General features: G+C 52.3%; 1 protein-coding gene across 1 annotated transcript in view; it reads left to right on the top strand.

The window, feature by feature from the left end:
• Positions 1 to 17,370, top strand: part of ERGIC1 (endoplasmic reticulum-golgi intermediate compartment 1) — a gene marked incomplete at both ends in the record, with an annotated part of 52,208 nt that overhangs the window by 18,252 nt on the left and 16,586 nt on the right. The window contains 4 exons of the mRNA XM_080698636.1: positions 1,384 to 1,478; positions 6,837 to 6,961; positions 13,447 to 13,551; positions 15,031 to 15,091. Coding sequence (XP_080554762.1) covers positions 1,384 to 1,478; positions 6,837 to 6,961; positions 13,447 to 13,551; positions 15,031 to 15,091 — 386 coding nt within the window. The remainder of the gene's footprint in view (positions 1 to 1,383; positions 1,479 to 6,836; positions 6,962 to 13,446; positions 13,552 to 15,030; positions 15,092 to 17,370) is intronic.

A 17,370-nucleotide genomic window follows, 5' to 3' on the forward strand; every position in this document is an offset into this window, starting at 1 on the left:
TCCCGAAGGCACAGCCATTTACAAGGCTCTGGTGGAGCCTAGTTGTTTGGTGAGGGAAGTCTTTTATTTTACAGCCTATGAATGGAACCTCAGAGACCTCATAAGAGTGGGTGTGGGTGTGGGTGTGGGCGTGAGTATGTGTTTAAGTTTTATTTTATTTTTAATTGACAGTTATTTTATGTTTATGGGATACAAGGTGCTGTTTTGATACTTGGTGGAATGATCAAAGCAGCCTAATTAGCATATCCTTTGCCTCAGATATTTATCATTTCTTTGTGGTGAGAACATTTAAAATTTTCTCTTAGCTAATTTATAATGAATCAATTATTATTAACTGTAATCATCTTGCTATGCAATAGAGCACCAGAACTTCTGTTAACTGACTGTATCTATTGGCAAATCTCTCCCCTTCCCCATCCTAGTAAATGTTTAAACGGACTACAACCCCCTCTACTGCCCTTGGCCAGCCTTTAGACTGCTTCCCCCTCCTTGAGGGGAACTATTTGGGAATCAGAAGTGGGTTCAGGCAGGGCTGTCTAATACCCACTTGGCAGCTCCTGAGGGATGCTCTAAGACATCTCAACCCTATACAGCCTCTAACATTCAGCACCTCCCTCCCCACCACAGCTCTGCTCCACTTCCAAGGGTTCCCAGCCTAACAAATGGGTCCAGAAAGAAAGGTGGCCATCTACCTGCCAGCATCTCCAGCCCACCTCATGTGCCGCCCATCAGCAAGCCCCGCAAGTTCTACACTGTATCTTGCATCCCCACCTCCTCTCCATCTCCATCCCTGGGGTCCATGCTGCCATCTTTCCTGGACCACTGCACAGCCTCCCATCTGATTTCCCCGTTGCCTGATGGCTTCTCTAAGGTTGTTTGAAACTGTTGACTTTGTTGTGTTTTGTTAAAGCAGCTGTGGGAAACTAATACAGCCATCTGGTCGTGTCACCAACCTGAGTCAACCTTAGGGTCCTACAGGGATGCACTCCCAGGATTCCTGGCTTCTCAGCTGGGTGGGAGGTACTGTGTATGTTCTATCTCAGTGTTCAAACCACCCATTAGTAATGAGCAGTATTATCCCCATCTAACAGGTGGGTCCATTGAAGAGGTGAGCATAACGTGCCAGAACCAGGACTTGAACTGGAATCTGACTCTGAAAGCTACCCTCTCACCTCCGCCCAACTCTCTCCCTTCCAGCAGCCTCCCCTCTCTCTGGGCGATGAGGTAGCTTTTGCAGAGCGCTCACAGGCTTCATACCAGTGGGGTCTGTCATCCGAGCAGCGGTCACCATGTGGGGTTGCCCTGCTGTCTCCTGTGGCCAGGATGGGTGTCTCCACCTTTCCGGGGTTCCAGCAAAGGCTTCCATACTTGTGTCTCCCTCAGTGTGAACGAGCTCTATGTGGACGACCCAGACAAGGACAGCGGGGGCAAAATTGACGTCAGTCTGAACATCAGTTTACCCAACCTGCACTGTGAACGTGAGTATTCCCCACGGCCACACCTCCAGCAAAGGCAGGACAGGACCAGCTGCATGTGGTATCCCCCACTTTCTGGGGGTGTGTGGTTGAGTGCACACGTGCCTGGAAATTTGCTGAAATAAACACACAATAAACTCCCCATATTGCTTACTGCTGCAGTGGCCGTGTTAGCGGAAATGGGTAGAAGCTCTTGGGCCTTGTTTCTTAGTAGCAGAACCTGAGATTCTTAGCAAATGGTTTATTGACAGCAGGAAACTACCAGGGAGGAAGAGAGGCAGGACAAGCCAGGACGAGAGAATAAGCCAAAAGTGTGTTCGGCTGAAGTCCTCAGCTGACCCCATGGGGAGCGGTGGTGTGTGGGTGATGCCGGACACGGTAGCCATGGGGGCAGGCTGTTAGATCCCTGTCCTTGGCTAATGGCTGCAGGGTGTTCTGCAAGGACATGGTGGGTGTCACGTGACCTCCCCAACATCTCAGGGCAAGGAGGTTTCCCAGTAGCCCCGGGCACTGGCTGGGAGAAGGGTGTGGCTCTAAGCAGCCCACACCTTCAGCAGCCAGGTGTGCCCCATCAGAAAAAGGCTCCAAGACATCTGTTATAGGAAGGATTGGGAAACTTATCCTTTACTTCAGTCTTATTTTGTTTGGCTCTTTTACTCAAGACAATAAGTTGTTCCTATAAAACAAAACTCAGAGTCTGATTTGGAGTCAGATCCTGGCTCCTTTGCTCATAAAAGCTGTGACCTTGGCTAAGGTGACCTCAGTTTCCTCCTCTACAAAATGGACTTAATGATATAAATTGTCTGAGATTGTCAGGAGGATCTGATGAGATGGTCCTAGATTTGTTGGGGAGCATCCAGGTGTCCTCTTGGGGCTTGGGGTTCTAGCTGGCCTCTGCCCTCCTACACGTAGCCTGATGCAGTCTCCTCTCCCCTTCCTGCCCCTTCCTTCTATTAAAGTGCACAGAACTTATCTATAGCCCATATTTATGTCTTTATCCTTATCCACTTTGGGAGAATGTTTTCTGCCTCAGAAATACCATTACGCTCCTTTAAGAATACGTATTTTCTACATTTCTTTGGTAGAAATAGTTTGATTTCTGAATTGTTCCTTGGTAACACTGAGAGCCACAGAACATTTTGCCACAATAGGCCACTGGCCTTCTGTGATCAGCCCCTCTTGTAGATTCACTCTGCCTTTGAGATTTGGCTATACTATGTCAGAGAAAAGTTATGAAAGGCATTGGGATGGAAAGTAAAGGAGTATTACCAAGTTTTAGATTAGCACACTCTTCCAGCTGGCTCAGTGGCTTATCATTGTGAAGCTATTTTTTTTCAGCTTTGTTAACTTCTAGGGGAAAAAGAAAAAAACAAAAAACCTAGTGATGCTCATGCCTGTCTGGAGGCATGACTGTCGATGCCCTGGCTGATCAGTCTTGCCTGGGGTAAGTGAGTTCATGTCAGCATTTCTCATTTGCCTACGTGCGTGTCTACTCTTTAACTTCTGCTTCAAACCCACTGTAACCTTATTGGTTTCCTCACAAATTAATAAAACTCTTTTGCACATGTTTAAAAACATGAATGAGTATAAAGGGCACGGCAGGAGGCAGGATGCTGAGTTGACCTCTGGCCAGAGACAGAGAGACATTCAGCTCTGTTGCTGCTTCTGGTGACAATGACATCACACTTTTGATTCACAGTAGGCCCTGAGCCAAGGAACCTATTGAAATAGGGCAGTTGTATTTATTTTTATTTTACAAATTTTTTCTCTTCCTCTCAGAAAAATAATTCATCTGGCAGCCTCTTCAGGAGCTGATTGTGTCTCTAGAGCAAGGAAATTTTTAGTCAGACCAGAGAACAGAGACCAGTAGAACAGGGAAGGGCTGTGGTTCCAAGACCCGTCCCAGCTCAGAGCCGTGGCCCAGGATGGCCCAGCGTCCTCAGCCCAAGCAGCTCCCACTACACCATGACTTTTCTTTAAAAGACCTTCAGGGCTAGGGCGTAGCTCCATGATAGAGTTCTTGCCTTGCATGCACAAGGCCTTGGGTTTCATCCCCAGGACCAAAAAGAACATTTTATTTTTATCATAGTCAGAAATGCACACTCATCATTGTACCTCGGAAAATTCAGAGAAGCAGAGAGAATAAATCACCCATAACTCCACCACCTGACGACACTCGCTGTTGACAGACAGGCTGACATCACTCCGTCCTCTTGGCTTCCCTTTTATGCATCTTGGAGCACAGCTGAGATCATGCTGCATGTATAACCTCCCTGTCTTGCTCTTAAAAACAACATTCTTTTTTGCACAACTTCCACAGAATATTTTTAAAGACATACATTCCAAATACAAAAATACATAAGAAAAGTTAAGACGTAAAAGTGCCCCTTTTCTTGTTTATGTTTTCATCAGCGTTTTCATCACTGTGATCAAAATAAGTAACAAGAGAGCCAGGTGTGGTGGCACACACGTGTGATCCCAGTACTTGGGAGGCTGAGACAGGAGCTTCGCAGGTTCATGGCCAGCCTCAGCTACTTGGTGAGGCCCTCCACAACTTAGAACCTGTTTCAAAATAAAGAATAAAAAATAGGGCTGGAGGAATAACTTGGAGGTAGAATGCCCCTGGGTTCAGTCCCCAGTACCATACACACACACACACACACACACACACACACACACACACACAGTCACACCAGCCAGAAACAGAGACAGAGGAAGGGACAGGGAGGCACATATAGTCATCAAAGCCATGCCCACCTCTGAACCTTGCCACATTGGGCTCCAGGCTTCAACACATGAGCTTTTGGGGGACACTCCAGACCCCAACCCCAACAATTCTCCAGTGTTCCATCAAGGTTTTCTAAGGAAACCTCTTCCAGCAGTGGGGGCCCTTTCCCACCTCTACGCGAGGGATATATACACTGTTGACCCTCTATACCTGCATGCACATATTCAGCCAATCATAGACTGAAAGTATTTTGGGGAAAATTGTGTCTGTACTGAGCACTGACAGACTCTTTCCTTGTTACTTCTCCTTAAACAATACAGCATAAAACTATAAATGGTAGTCAGCTCTCCTGCTGTAAAATATCAGAGAGAAAACGTTTCAGCTCACAGGTTTGGAGGTAGCAGCCTGTGATAGAGCGGCCTCATTGCTTTGAGGCCTGCAGTGGCACGTCATAGAGGGGTGTGTGGTGGAGCGGAGCTGTGCACCTCATGACAGGAAGCAGAAGAGAAAATGGAGAAGGGATGGGGATACAACTATCCCCTTCAAGGGCAAGTCCCAGTGTACTTCCCACTAGGCCCCAGCTCCTTCAAAGGTTTCACCACCTCCCAATAGCAGCAAGCCAGGGACTAAGCATGCATTTTGGGGGGACACTTAAGATCCAAATTTTAACAGCTATTTATATGCCATTCACACTTTATTAGGTATTAAAAGTCATCTAGAAATGATTTGCAGCGTACAGGAGGATGTGTTGTATGGGTTATATTCAAATACTGTCCCCTTTATATAAGGGACTTGAGCATACTCAAATTTGGGTAGCCAGGGGGATCTTGGAACCAGTCCTCCATGGAGATCGAGGTATGACTCTATCATGGCTGTTATTTCATTTTTTATGTAACAGGGACCCTACATGATGGGACTTTTCTGCAGTTAAAAAAATTTTTTTTTCAGCTAGTATCTTGGAGCTGCTTTTATATTACTCACAATCTTAGTAAAATAAAAACAGTTGCCATTTATTTAGCCCTCACTCCAACCAGGGCCTTCACTCTGGCCAGGCCCATCCTGCATCCTGTGTTAACCCATCAAGGTGAAAAGGATCTTCATGGAGGGTGTGGGCTTTAGAGCAAGGCTCCCAATCCTAGCTCTCTTGTTTCACAGCTGTGGGGTCTCTGTGCTGGTGACATCATCTTCCCCACAGGGACATTCAGAGGGTGTGCTCTTACTGAAGCACAGAGAAGAGTGTCTGGCACATTGCAAGTGCTGCCTTAAGTGTCTTTAATGCTCACAGCAACCCTGTAGTAGAGGAAGAAACACAGAGATGTCGGGTAACCTGTCAAGGTGCCAGGGCTGGTGCTTCGCTACCCGGCTCCGAGCCTCCTCTCCACGCAGACGGACTTAGCCTGTTCTTTGTACCTGCTGTATGACGTGGCAGAGGGAACTGTCCCGGTGACCACTGCGCTGTTGGCCAGCACTTGGGTTGCTTCCAGTTGTCGCCATTTCAAACAAGGTCGCCCGAGTGGCCTTGTGCACACGTGTTGTTGGTACGCATGTGTCTGAAGCCAGGCCGAGCTGGACCTCGCCTTATAGCAACAGCATTCCCACACTCAGTGCACCTGTGAGTGTCCTCGTCCATGCGTCGCTCTCCCACACCCGCTGAGGGGCTCGGGTTGTCTCCATTTTTCCCTTCTATGATTGACTCTCATTAGAATCAACTTCCAGCAGTTCTTTCTCCGTGTCCCAGCCTCCTTTGAGCACTCCTGCCAGGTAAATTTTCTTGTTTCCATAGTTTATAGAGATCCTGTCTCTCCCTGCTTCCATTTGGCCATCTTGGGGGAGTGCAGTAGGTGTGTTGGCCAGCCCAGTTTACAGATGGGGAAGCCACGCCACACTGAGGGAACAGGGTCCCATTGGAGTCAGGGCCGGGACTCAGGCCAGAGCCTTCCTACCTGATGTACCGAGGAGCCTACAAAGCACCCAGGCACCTGCAGGGCAGGGCCTGTCTTGTCCCTTCATGCCTGCCTGGTGCCTAGGCAGGGCACAGGCTTTCACGGGAGCACACGGCGGGTGAAGGAAGGGATGTGAATGAATGGGCGAATGACTGAGCCCCATCACCCAGTGGGACTGGAGTCTGAGATTCAGGGGCTAAGCGTGAGCGTTTAATAGTGCTCATTCATTTATTTACTATTATATAAAAAGATCAAGGGAGATATATATATATATATTACACAGGGGATTTGACCCAAAGGCATTCTACCTCTGTGCTACACCCCTAAGCCCTTTTTATTTTGTATTTTGAAACAGGGTCTCATCAGGTTGCTGACTTCTGCTCATTTGCCAAGACTAGCCTCAAACCTTTCACTCCTCCTGTCTCAGCCTCCTGAGGCCTGGATGACAGGCGTGTACCACCGCTCCCCGTGCTTACATTTATTCAACCATTTTTCTCTTCCTACCTATGATTTTTTGTTCTGAGCATTTTCACACCTGTTTACTATTCCATCCTCATAATTGGCTGTGGAAGGATTAGTTATCATCAGCCCCATTTTCCAGAGAAATCAACTGAGGTGTCAAGGGGCAGGACTGGTCCCCACCCTCAGTCCTCCAGAGTGCAGGTGACTCTGCTCTTCTTGCCCTCGCAGTGGTCGGGCTGGACATCCAGGATGAGATGGGCAGGCACGAAGTGGGCCACATCGACAACTCCATGAAGATCCCGCTCAACAATGGGGCCGGCTGCCGCTTCGAGGGGCAGTTCAGCATCAACAAGGTACTGAGTCTGCCTGGGCCACCTACCTGCTCCCACCCTCTGCCCCTCCACCCCAGGCACTGGCAGGGGCTTTGTGCCCACCTAACTCCACCTTGACAGGGGGCCTGGCAAGTTGAGCCTTGGGGTCCACGGCTTGGCAATTGCTTCTGAGAATCTGGGGGTAGTTCCCGGCTCCCCAAGGGTTTAGTGCCCCTGATGGCTGGTTCAGGAAGGGGCTGCTGTTCCCTCATGAGGAGTCAGTGGCTGGTGAGAAGACCTTAGGATTGATAGCCTGAGCTCTGGGCTCCAGTCTCAGGGCGATTTGACCCATGTTTTTGCATCTTTAGGTAGAGGATATGATGGTAATAATAATGTAGGGAGTCCACTCTGCTAAGTTTTTTGAGGATTAAATGAGCTAATACACATTTATTAAACTTTTTTTTTCTTATGGACCACCCTCCTTGTTGAAGTCTGTCACAGGCTCAGGGGAGATGCAGTGACTAGATGAGAAAGTTCTAGGGCTACTAGAGCTTATATTCTATGACTTTTCTCACCGGACCCCACCTTACAGGTCCTACCAACACCAACCTCGCCACACTAGGGACCAGCTTCCAACACATGAGCTGTGGGGGGCCATATGAGCAAAACCAGAGCACCATGCTGCAGGTTGAGGGGTCAGGTGAGGAGGGCCGAGCACCTGCGTACTACAGACAATGACCCAAGGAAGCTGAGGTTGGGAGGACATAGAGACTGGCTGCTGCAGAAATGGAATCCAGGCCATCATTGGAGTGAGTGGCCTTGGAGGGGAGAGGAAAGCTGGGCAGCGCATGCTCCTTGCTCCACCTCCACATCTGCTCTCACCGACTTATCCCCCAGGATGTGTGGGCAGCTGCTGTTGTTTCTCTCCTTCTCTTGCTAGGGGAGGATCGGATTTTAGACTTCCTCCGCCTGGTGCCCCCTTGTATAATTTACACAAACTCGGTGCTGTTGAAGACTGCTGTGTGCTCCACTCTGGGATGCAGTGCAGGGACAAACAGCCACGTCCCTGTACATGGTGGAACTCACCGTCTCTAATGGAAATACAGCCGACACACAGACCTCCAAACACGCACATGTGTAAATTTGGAAATCCAGCTGTGAAGGGGTAACTAGGTATCATAGCACACCATACTTGGGAGGCTGAGACCAGGAGGATTGCAGTTTCAAGCCTTAGCAATTTAGTGAGACCCTGTTTCTAAGTAAAAAGTAAAAAAAATCAGCTGGGCGTGGCGGCGCACGCTTGTAATCCCCACGCTTGGGAGGCGGAGACAGGAGGATCGCGCAGGTTCAAAGCCAGCCGCACTGGCTTAAGAGACCCTGTTTCCAAATAAAAAAGTACAAAATGGGAAATAGGTGTGGGAGTGTAGCCCAGAAGTAGAAGGGCCTCCAGGAACTCCAGTACCACCAAAAAAAAAAAAAAAAAAAAAAAATGGCTGTGGGTGTCGCTTGAAGGTAAAATGCCCCTGGGTTCAACCCCTAGTACCAAAAAAAAAAAAAAAAAAAAAAAAAAAAAAAAAAAAATTTTTAAAGTGAAGGGTGCTGAGATGGAGGATCAAGGAGACCCAGAAATAGGTTTAGGCAATTCCCACCCCAAGGGGGGCAGTTGAAAATGGATGGGGATGCCTGCACATTTAGCTGTGGGGGGTCTTCACTCAGGAGGTATTATTGCTTAGGCTAAAAAAAAAATATGCATGCCCAGAGGGTGTCCAAGAAGAGACCCCTTATTCGGGTTCACACGCCCAGTGCCTAGGGAACAGCCAAGTGGCCACACGCTTCCACCTCTTGGTAGCTGTCTGCCTCCCAGGTGGTCTGTTAGGGCACCAGCTGGACCTGGCTGAACCAGAACTTGCTCTTTTGAGGCCAGGCAGACCCATGTTCAAAGTCCTGGCTACACCGGGCACTGATTAAGACCTCTGAGCATTTTTGTTTCTTATTCTGTTTCCTCATCTGCAAACTGAGAGGGAATGTTAATTCCAGCCTCACAGGTGGTGAGATGGAACCAAACCAGAATATGTAAAGTAGTTACACAGCAGAGGCTGCGCAGTGAGCAGCACCCCTGTGCTGGCCCCGTGTCCAGCCAAGTGTCCAGCCTGAGGAGGACATGCAGGAAGCAGGGGTTCTCTGGCCAGAGGGTCCCGCCAGCCGCATGCTCTGGACACCACCGACTGGGTTTACAGAAGCCCTTTGCACACATGAGGTCCTTGTAAGAATCCCCAGAGTCAAGCCCAGAGGGGCCAGAGGCCAGCTCCAGGCCACACAGCCACCTCTAACCCAAGCAGCCTGGTGCTGGGCTGCCAGTGGCGGCTCTGTCAACACACCTTTTATGAATTCTGTGACCAGGGAGCCCCTGAGCTCCAGGGCCCAGCTAGGCTGCCCTCTGCCTCAATCCCTTGGGGGCCTGCAGCCACCCACTCTCCCTCATTAAGGGCTCGTGTCCCCAGGAGCCACCTGCCAGGAAAGGAAGCCAGCAGTGATGGCTCTCCCTGAGGACCAGGAAAGCAGCTGCCCATCTCTGGGCACCAGGTGCACACCTGACCTGCAGTCTTGTCCACCCCAAACCCCAGCTGACTGCACTCACTCGCCACCCAGTCTCACCGCCCAGCCCCGCAGAGGATGTGGGAGGGAGTGGGTCAGGCTCCAGCTATATATTTTTAAAATCATCCGAGACACTGACGTAGATGCCTAAGTCACAGGCTCCAGCAGCGTCGTCTTTTCCTTCTTGAGCCCAGCGTGTGCTGGTGAGTCAGCGGCCTGTGATGGATTTGGTGTGGAGCGGGAGTGGGTTACTGAGTCACAGCCTTGGGGAGGGGGGTGGCAGGGGGTGCAGGTGCCTGGGGCCAGCCCTCACCCCTCACCCTGCTCGGGGAGCCTGAGCCCCTCCCTCCTGCCCTGCTGCATAGAAAAGCTCGGCAAGGACATGCAGGGAGGCCCTGGGTTTCTTTCCCTGGGGAGATCTACAACTGGGACTTGCGCTTCAACTATATCCAGAGAAAGTCTAGGGGGGAGGGGTGCGCGCGCGCGTGTGTGCGTGTGTGCGTGTGTTTCAGAATGGCCTCATACACCCCAGGCAGGTGCTTTACCACTGAGCTACACCCCAACCTCATAAAGGTTTTGAAATAAAAATGTATCCAGGTGTTATTTATAGCAGTGGAAATTAGTTTAACACAATTTACCCAGAGGCATTTTGCCTCTGAGCTGCACCCCCAGCCCTTTTTATTTATTTATTTTTATTTTTTAAAATTTTTTTGCAGAACTGGAGATGGAGCCCAGGGGCATTCTACCTCTGAGCTATACCCCCAGCCCTATTTTTAAGTCTTTTTATTTTTTGAAACAGGGTCTCGGTTGCGAAAGGGCCTCGCTAAGTAGCTGAGGCTGTCCGCGAACCGCGATTCCTCCGGTCTCAACCTCCCGAATGCTGGGATTACAAGCGTGCGCCACCACGCCCAGCTCCCTCTTACTGCTTCTTCGTTTCCTTCTGTACCCCCCACTGCCCCTCTGTATTTGGGGCTCAACAATTCCAAACTCTCCTAGGCCTTTCACATGCTGAAGCTGCTCCCCCGTCCAGAGGCCTCTCTCCGTCGTCCTGAGGAAGGCAGACCTGTCTTCAGGGCCTATCCCAGGGCAGTCTCTCCCCTTGGAAGCCCTCCTTGAACACCCTTGAGCCCCAGCAGCGGGGATCTGTGCACCCCTGTGGGCCAGGGTGGACCCTGCAGGGGCTCCCCAAAACCAGGTTCACATCTAGGTCTTCTAGCTGGAAGGACTGGCTGGCTCCTTGCAGCACCAGCCCAGGGTTCAGGGAGAAATGGGTCCATGGGAGGAAGGAAGGAGCAGTTAAGAAGTGCACGCTGCAGCTCTTAACCAGTGACCCGGTGGGTTTCTTCAGAGCTCCAAGCCTCAGTTTTCTTTTCTGTATAGTGGGAATTATCAGATGCCGGGTCAAACCATGAAGTGGCACTCATTCACCCATAAGTATCTATTGAGCGGGTGCTGAGTCGGAATCCGAGGGGCACAGCCGGAAATTGAGCAGACGCGGCCCTGCCCTCAGGGAGCTCATTCTGGCAGGAGAGGACACAGGGATGAGATGAGCGGAAGAGCGCAGGTGCGCACTGTAGCAGGCATGGGGTTTGGGGTGAGGGCCGGCAGACAGGAAGGGCCCTTCTGCGAGGTAAAAGGAGTAAAGGAGGTGCGCAGAGGCTCACAGAAGAGGCTTCCGGGAAGAGCTGGCAGGCACACAGCCCCAAGGAGGGCCGTGCTGGGGTGTGTTTCTGGCACAGGCCAGAGGTCAGCAGGGTGGACAGGTGGGAGCTGAGGAGGAGAGGCCAGGGCCAAGTGAGTGGCCAGTGGCCGGCATAACACACAGGATATGGACTTGGACTCTCTAGGAGCCTGCTTTTCCATTGCTATATTGAAATACCTGAGGCTGGGTCACTATAGAGAAAGAGGTTTGTTTAGCTCAGCCTGGAAGCTAGGGTCCCTGGATTGGGCAGCCCCATCAATTTAGCTTCAGATGAGGATTCATGGTGGTCGGCATCCCATGACGGGCGTGTGTGCAAGAGACAGGAGAGACAAGAGACAGAATGAGGGACTGGTCAGTCGTGTGTGTGTGTGTGTGTGTGTGTGTGTGTGTGTGTGTGTGTACACACATACATACTTGGGATGGAACCCAGGGGGGTTCTACCTCTGAACTACACCCCAGCCCTAAGTAGCTGAGGCTGGTCACGAACCTGTGATCCTCCTGTCTTAGCCTCCCAAGTACTGGAATTACAAGTGTTCGCTACCACGCCTGACTCCCCCAGCTCTTTCTACGTGGGGGTGTGTGTGTGTGTGTGTGTGTGTGTGTGTGTGTATAATTGAACTGAAAGCCATTCTACCTCTGAGATATACCCCCAGCCCTTTTTTATTCTTTATTTTGAAACAGGGTCTCACTAAGTCACAGAGGACCTCACTAAGTCGCTAAGGCCGGCTGCAAACCTGCCATCCTCCCAAGTACTGGGACTACAAGCACGTGCCACCACGGCTGGCTTTTACTTGTTATTTTGAAACAGGGTCTCACTAAGATGCTGAGGCTGGCCTTGAACCTGCAAATCCTCTGTCTCTGCCTCCCAAGTACAGGGATTACAGGCAGGTACCACCATACCAGGCTTTGCTCTTTTTATAACCCTCTTTCAAGAAGTAATCAGAGGGAGGGGGAAAAAATGAGGCTTGAGGAAGGGAACAGTTTAACATTATGTTCATATGTGAAGTCATTACTACCTGGCGGAGGGAGGGAGGAAGGAGGAGGGAGGGAGGGAGTTGGACAGGGAGGGAAACACGCCAGATGCTGGGTGCGGGTATGAATACATCATTGGAACCTCACCATGATGTATAGTTACAACACACCAACAGAAGTGTTCCAAGGAGCTAAGCAGGGTCCACGGCAGCTACATCCATCCCCTCAGAGGCCAGTGTCCCGAGACCTAAGGTCCTGCTGGGCCTGCCTCTTAGAGGTCCCGACACCTCCCACAGCACCATACTCAGGACAAAGCCTCCAAGACGCGGGTCCTGGGGAGGTGAGCCACACCCCCGCCTTGGTGGGCTGAGAACCCAAGCCTTGCGGGGTTTGGGGTCAAGTGTGACAAGGTCAAACGCAGAGTTAAAACATTCTTCCCCATCTCCTTGGTGAAGGCCAAGCTGGGTGGAGGCAAGGGTGGGCGCCGGGCCCAGCAATGATTCTCCCTCCGTCCAGAGGAGCCTTGACCAGGGGCAGCGATGGCTGGAGGTAGGTCGGCAGGGAGGGTTTCCAGGTGGCCTGGATGTTAGCTGAGAGGGGAAGAGATCCTGGGATGCCCAGGGCTCCAGAGGGAGTGCTGAGAGGAAGGGGCCTTCTGTTGACCAGCAGGGGTGACAGAAGGATCATCCGCCCATAGCAATTCGCTCCATCAGCGTCACGCGGTCCTTAGATGCCCACCCAGTGTCCCACAGGTGGGGCTCTGCAGGGGCCTTGAGGCCAGGGGAGAAAAGAGGTCACCGCATCCTGTGGATGGCGATGCGGCTACCTTGGGTAGGTAGTGACCTTGGCTTGGAGGTCACAGGGACCCTGTTTGTCTGTGTACTCCAAGCCCACCCCCAGCCTGTCTCGGGGCCCACAGCCCCACCCTGTGGAGACTGTCGGGAATCCCCCCCCCACCCCCCGGTCCTGAGCCCTGGCTTCATGCCAGCTGCCTCGTGGGGACCTCATGCCTCTTCTGGCACCAGCTGGTCCCAGATCCCCCTCATGTAGCTACTTTTAGTACCCGCTCAACAGATGAGGAATTCCCAGCTCAGAGAGGTGAATGGCTCCTCCAAACCACACAGCTGGAGCAGTTCAAATCAGGCCCCACGCCCAGGTGCTCTGACTCCAGTGCCCACCCAGTGCCTGGATTATGCGGCTCCTGCATCCCACCCCTGGGGCTGTCAGCCATATTCCTAAAACCTGCATTTCTCCCCAGGTCCCGGGTAACTTCCATGTGTCCACACACAGTGCCACAGCCCAGCCACAGAACCCGGACATGACGCACATCATCCACAAGCTGTCCTTCGGGGACACACTACAGGTGAGCAGGGACACTCAGGCGGCACAGCCAGGAGTGGGTGTGCCAGGGCGTTGTCACTGGTACCTCTGTCCTCCGGGCACGAGGAGATGCTGCCGCTTGGGGCCACTTGTTGGAAGCTCTGCTTCTCAACCAGCTCCTCTTCATCGTTTTATGCATACACCAGCTATGTGTCCCCAGCAATGAACGCGCACGTGCAGGCGCCAGACGGAAGCACAGCAGGCGCCCCACCCTCCGTCACCAGTGTGGAGGAGCTCTGCGCTTGTTAGACGTGTGAAGCTTAGCGCAGGGCCTGCTGTCCATCAGCTGTCCATCTCCCACCCAAGAGATATTTATTGAGCACTTACTGTGTGCTGGGTCCTGCACACACTTGGGAGCCAGGTGTGGTCCCTGCACACGTGGAGCTTCTGGTCTAGAGGGGAAGGTGAACGTTCATGGAGTAATTGCACGCAAAGCTGAGACGAAGCTGTGACGCCCCATAGAAGGGAAAGCTCTAAGTGTGCAACGCTTGAAGGGCTTGCTCAGTAACCAGGGACCACGGAGGAGAGTCCGGTTGCCTTCTGCTGCCCGCTGCGGCTTGGACCCCCAGCAGAGCCCATCCTCGCCTCCCTCACTGATTCTCCCTCTTCCCCAGCCTGGCTGCCTCCCTTCCAGGGCCCATGTGACCTCTGTCTGCTGCCCAGGACCCCATGGGCTGCCTGACCCACTCCTGGCTTTCCTCCAGATCCTGGCATCAGTGCCGCCTCTTCCAGGAAGCCCTCTGGGGCATGTAGCCCAGTGTCCCTGCTAACCAGGTGCAGGGGTGGGCTGTGTGCCCTGGGCGTGCCTCATCCTGAGGCTCACCTGTTTGCCCCTCGTGCTCTAAGAGGCAGGGATATAGCTGCTGGCCTCACTCCGTGGCAGCTCTGCCCCGGGGACACAGCCTGCCTGCTCCCAGGAAGAGGGTTCCCTTCCCAGCCTCTCCAAGTTCCTGCAGTTGACACACTGGGAGGGCCACAGCTCTGGGCACCCTTGGGCCGGGCTTTCTCAGAGGGCTGTGGGGCCCCAAGGACTCAGAATCCACCTTTGTCTAAGTGTTCTCTGTTACTCAGCCTGGAGTCACACCGACCTGGCTTCAGACCGGCTCAGCCGCTTAACAGCTGCCAGATGCCATACCAGTTTTGGTGCCGCTCCAAGGCTTCTCTTCCATAAAATGGGCCTAATGATACGCTGTTGGGGTGTTAAATGAGACGGCACCGAGTGGCCAGGATAATGCCATACCATACACTGGGTACTACAGAAGGAAGCGAGCTACTGCCTGCTGGACACCAGCCCGGCTGTCTCTTGCTCCCCACAGCTTCTCTCTGGGATGAACCCAGCTGCATCCTTTTTACACCTGAGTAAGATCCCTGGACCGGGTGGCACCTAGCCAGTCCTGCATGGCTGGGGCTGGGCGTGTGGGTGGTACCTCCAAGGGGCCATCCCTGTTGTACTTCTCCATAGGTCCAGAATGTCCATGGAGCTTTCAACGCCCTGGGGGGAGCAGACAGACTCACCTCCAACCGTGAGTATCCCAGCCCAGAACAGCCCCTCCCCTGCCCAGGGAAAAGCGGGCGGGGACGCTCATCTAGTCCCTGTCTGGAGCCAGGGAAGCTATCCTGGCTCCATCCCAGGGCCTGGCCTGCAAGGATGGCGGAGCTATCCCCAGCTTATGCCCAAGGGAAGAGGGGTGACTTGTCCCCCCGGGAAGGCTCATGGCACACCATCTGCACTCGGCCAATGCCAGCTACGGGCCTTATTGTTGTCACTGATGCCGCCCCATTGTTCCGAGTGGAGGTGACCTCAGCAAGGGAAGGCAGAGCAGAATCCATCCTGGCCCCAGGTAGCACTGTGAGAAGAGCCATGCAGGTGGCCAGGTCAGGTGCAGCCATCTGACACCCTCCCAGCCTTCCCTCTCCTCCTGCTGGAACCCTTCCCTCCCTTTCTAGAGAATGCCACACCTCCAGGCATAGCAGAGGAGCATGTGCATGCTCCGCGCACGCCTGCATGGGTGCTGCGTGCACACGACGGGCCCAGGAGGCTGGTCTACTCCAGCAGACCCGCCTATCAACAGATCCACCCGACAGATGACCTCGGCTTTTCTTACTTCTTCACCCAAGCTCACCATTTCCATTTATATGCTTTTTTCCCAAAACTGCACATATCTCCCACAGTCAGGAATCCAAACAAAAGAAAACCCCCTATGGCCTGCCCCCCAGAAAATCAAGCTTGACAGCCGGGCGTGGTGGCACACGCTTATAATCCCAGTGCTTGGGAGGCTGAGAGAGGAGGATCACACAGGTTCAAAGCCAGCCTCAGCTACTTAGTGAGGCTCTCCCTGTCTCACTAGTGAGACCCTGTTTCCAAATAAAGTATAAAATAGGTCTGGGAGTATAGCCCAGAGGTAGAAAAACCCCTGGGTTCCACCCCCAGTACCACCAAAAAATAAATAAAATCGAACTTGACATTTCTTAGTGTTCCTGTGAAGTCTCTGTCCATGGGCAGACATCAGTTTTATTTTTCCAGAGCATAAAGAACAGTTTACCTTCCGAGCTGTGTACTCAGCCTTCTGACATAGCCACGATTTCTATACTGTTTGGTTGGTATCGAGGGAGGCATGTGCCACGGGGCACTCTGCTGGGCTTTGGTAAGGCTCTGTCTTAACCATCAGGACATCGGTGATTCCAGGCTCTTCCTGTGACGGCCATGACTTTTATCTGAGGGGTGTTCCCTCTTGTCCTGCCTACTTGCTTTCCCCCTGGCTGGGTAACCTGTCCTGCTGCCTGCAGTAGTATTAGACTTTGCTTCCTCTGGGAGGAATCGTGCCTTGCTGTAATGCAAATGCCTGGCTCTAATGGAGGCCCAGGACTTCAGGTAGAGAAACAGTCACCGGGCTCTTGTATAAGGGCACCACGTACATTGCAGCTGGGGCCCCTCTGCCTCTTGATGTTGGAAGAGGCTTAAGCCAGGTAGGATATGGAGTGTCCTACCTGCTCTGGGGCTGAAGACAAAGCCATCTCCAGTGGCAACCAGCCAGAGCAAGGGCTGGCTTTCATTCCTCAGCTCCCAAGGTCAGTGTGCCTGCTGGCCTTTGCCCTTGCGGGTCCCCTTGCACCCAGCAATTCGCATGGGAACTGCTGCTTGTCAGTCAAATCTCAGCTTAAATGCAGCCACCCTATCTAAATCAGCCCTCGCTCCAGGTAGCAAACCTGTTTTTCTTCCTAGCACATACCACAAGGAAATGATCTTGCTCTCTCTCGGTCATCTCTTGCTCTTGACTGTCACTCTAGCTGGAATGCAGGCTCCCTGGACTCGGGGACCCTGCCCCACCCACTGCTTTGTTCCCAGGACCCACCCCGGGCCAGGTGACTAGCAGGTATATGAGCCGTGATAAGGAACGACACGCTGTACACCTGGAAGTCACCACGGAGGAGCAACGCAGGTGGCGGTGTGTTGTGATGACAAGGGCCTTGGGTTCCAGGGTCCTGCTGCCCCATTTACCAGTGCTGTGAATCTGGGAAAGTCGTGTGACTCTGAGCCTCAGTCTCATATCTGAGAGGCGGGGAGAGGCCGTGGGCAGCATTGGCATGCCCAGCGAGCTTTAACCATTCTCTTTGTGTGGTTGACAGCTTATCTTTGGGACAGGGTCTTCAAGACTAAATCTAGAATGAAACTTTTTTATATGAAGTTGTATCTTGTATTCTAGAACTGGTTGGTATAACTGACCCCAATTGGTGTAATTGGAATTGAAACACACACACACACACACACACACACACACACACACACCTTATTTGAATATGC

The sequence above is a fragment of the Muscardinus avellanarius genome (genome assembly GCF_963383645.1).
Source record: "Muscardinus avellanarius genome assembly, chromosome: 7".
NCBI classification, from domain to species: Eukaryota; Metazoa; Chordata; class Mammalia; order Rodentia; family Gliridae; genus Muscardinus; species Muscardinus avellanarius.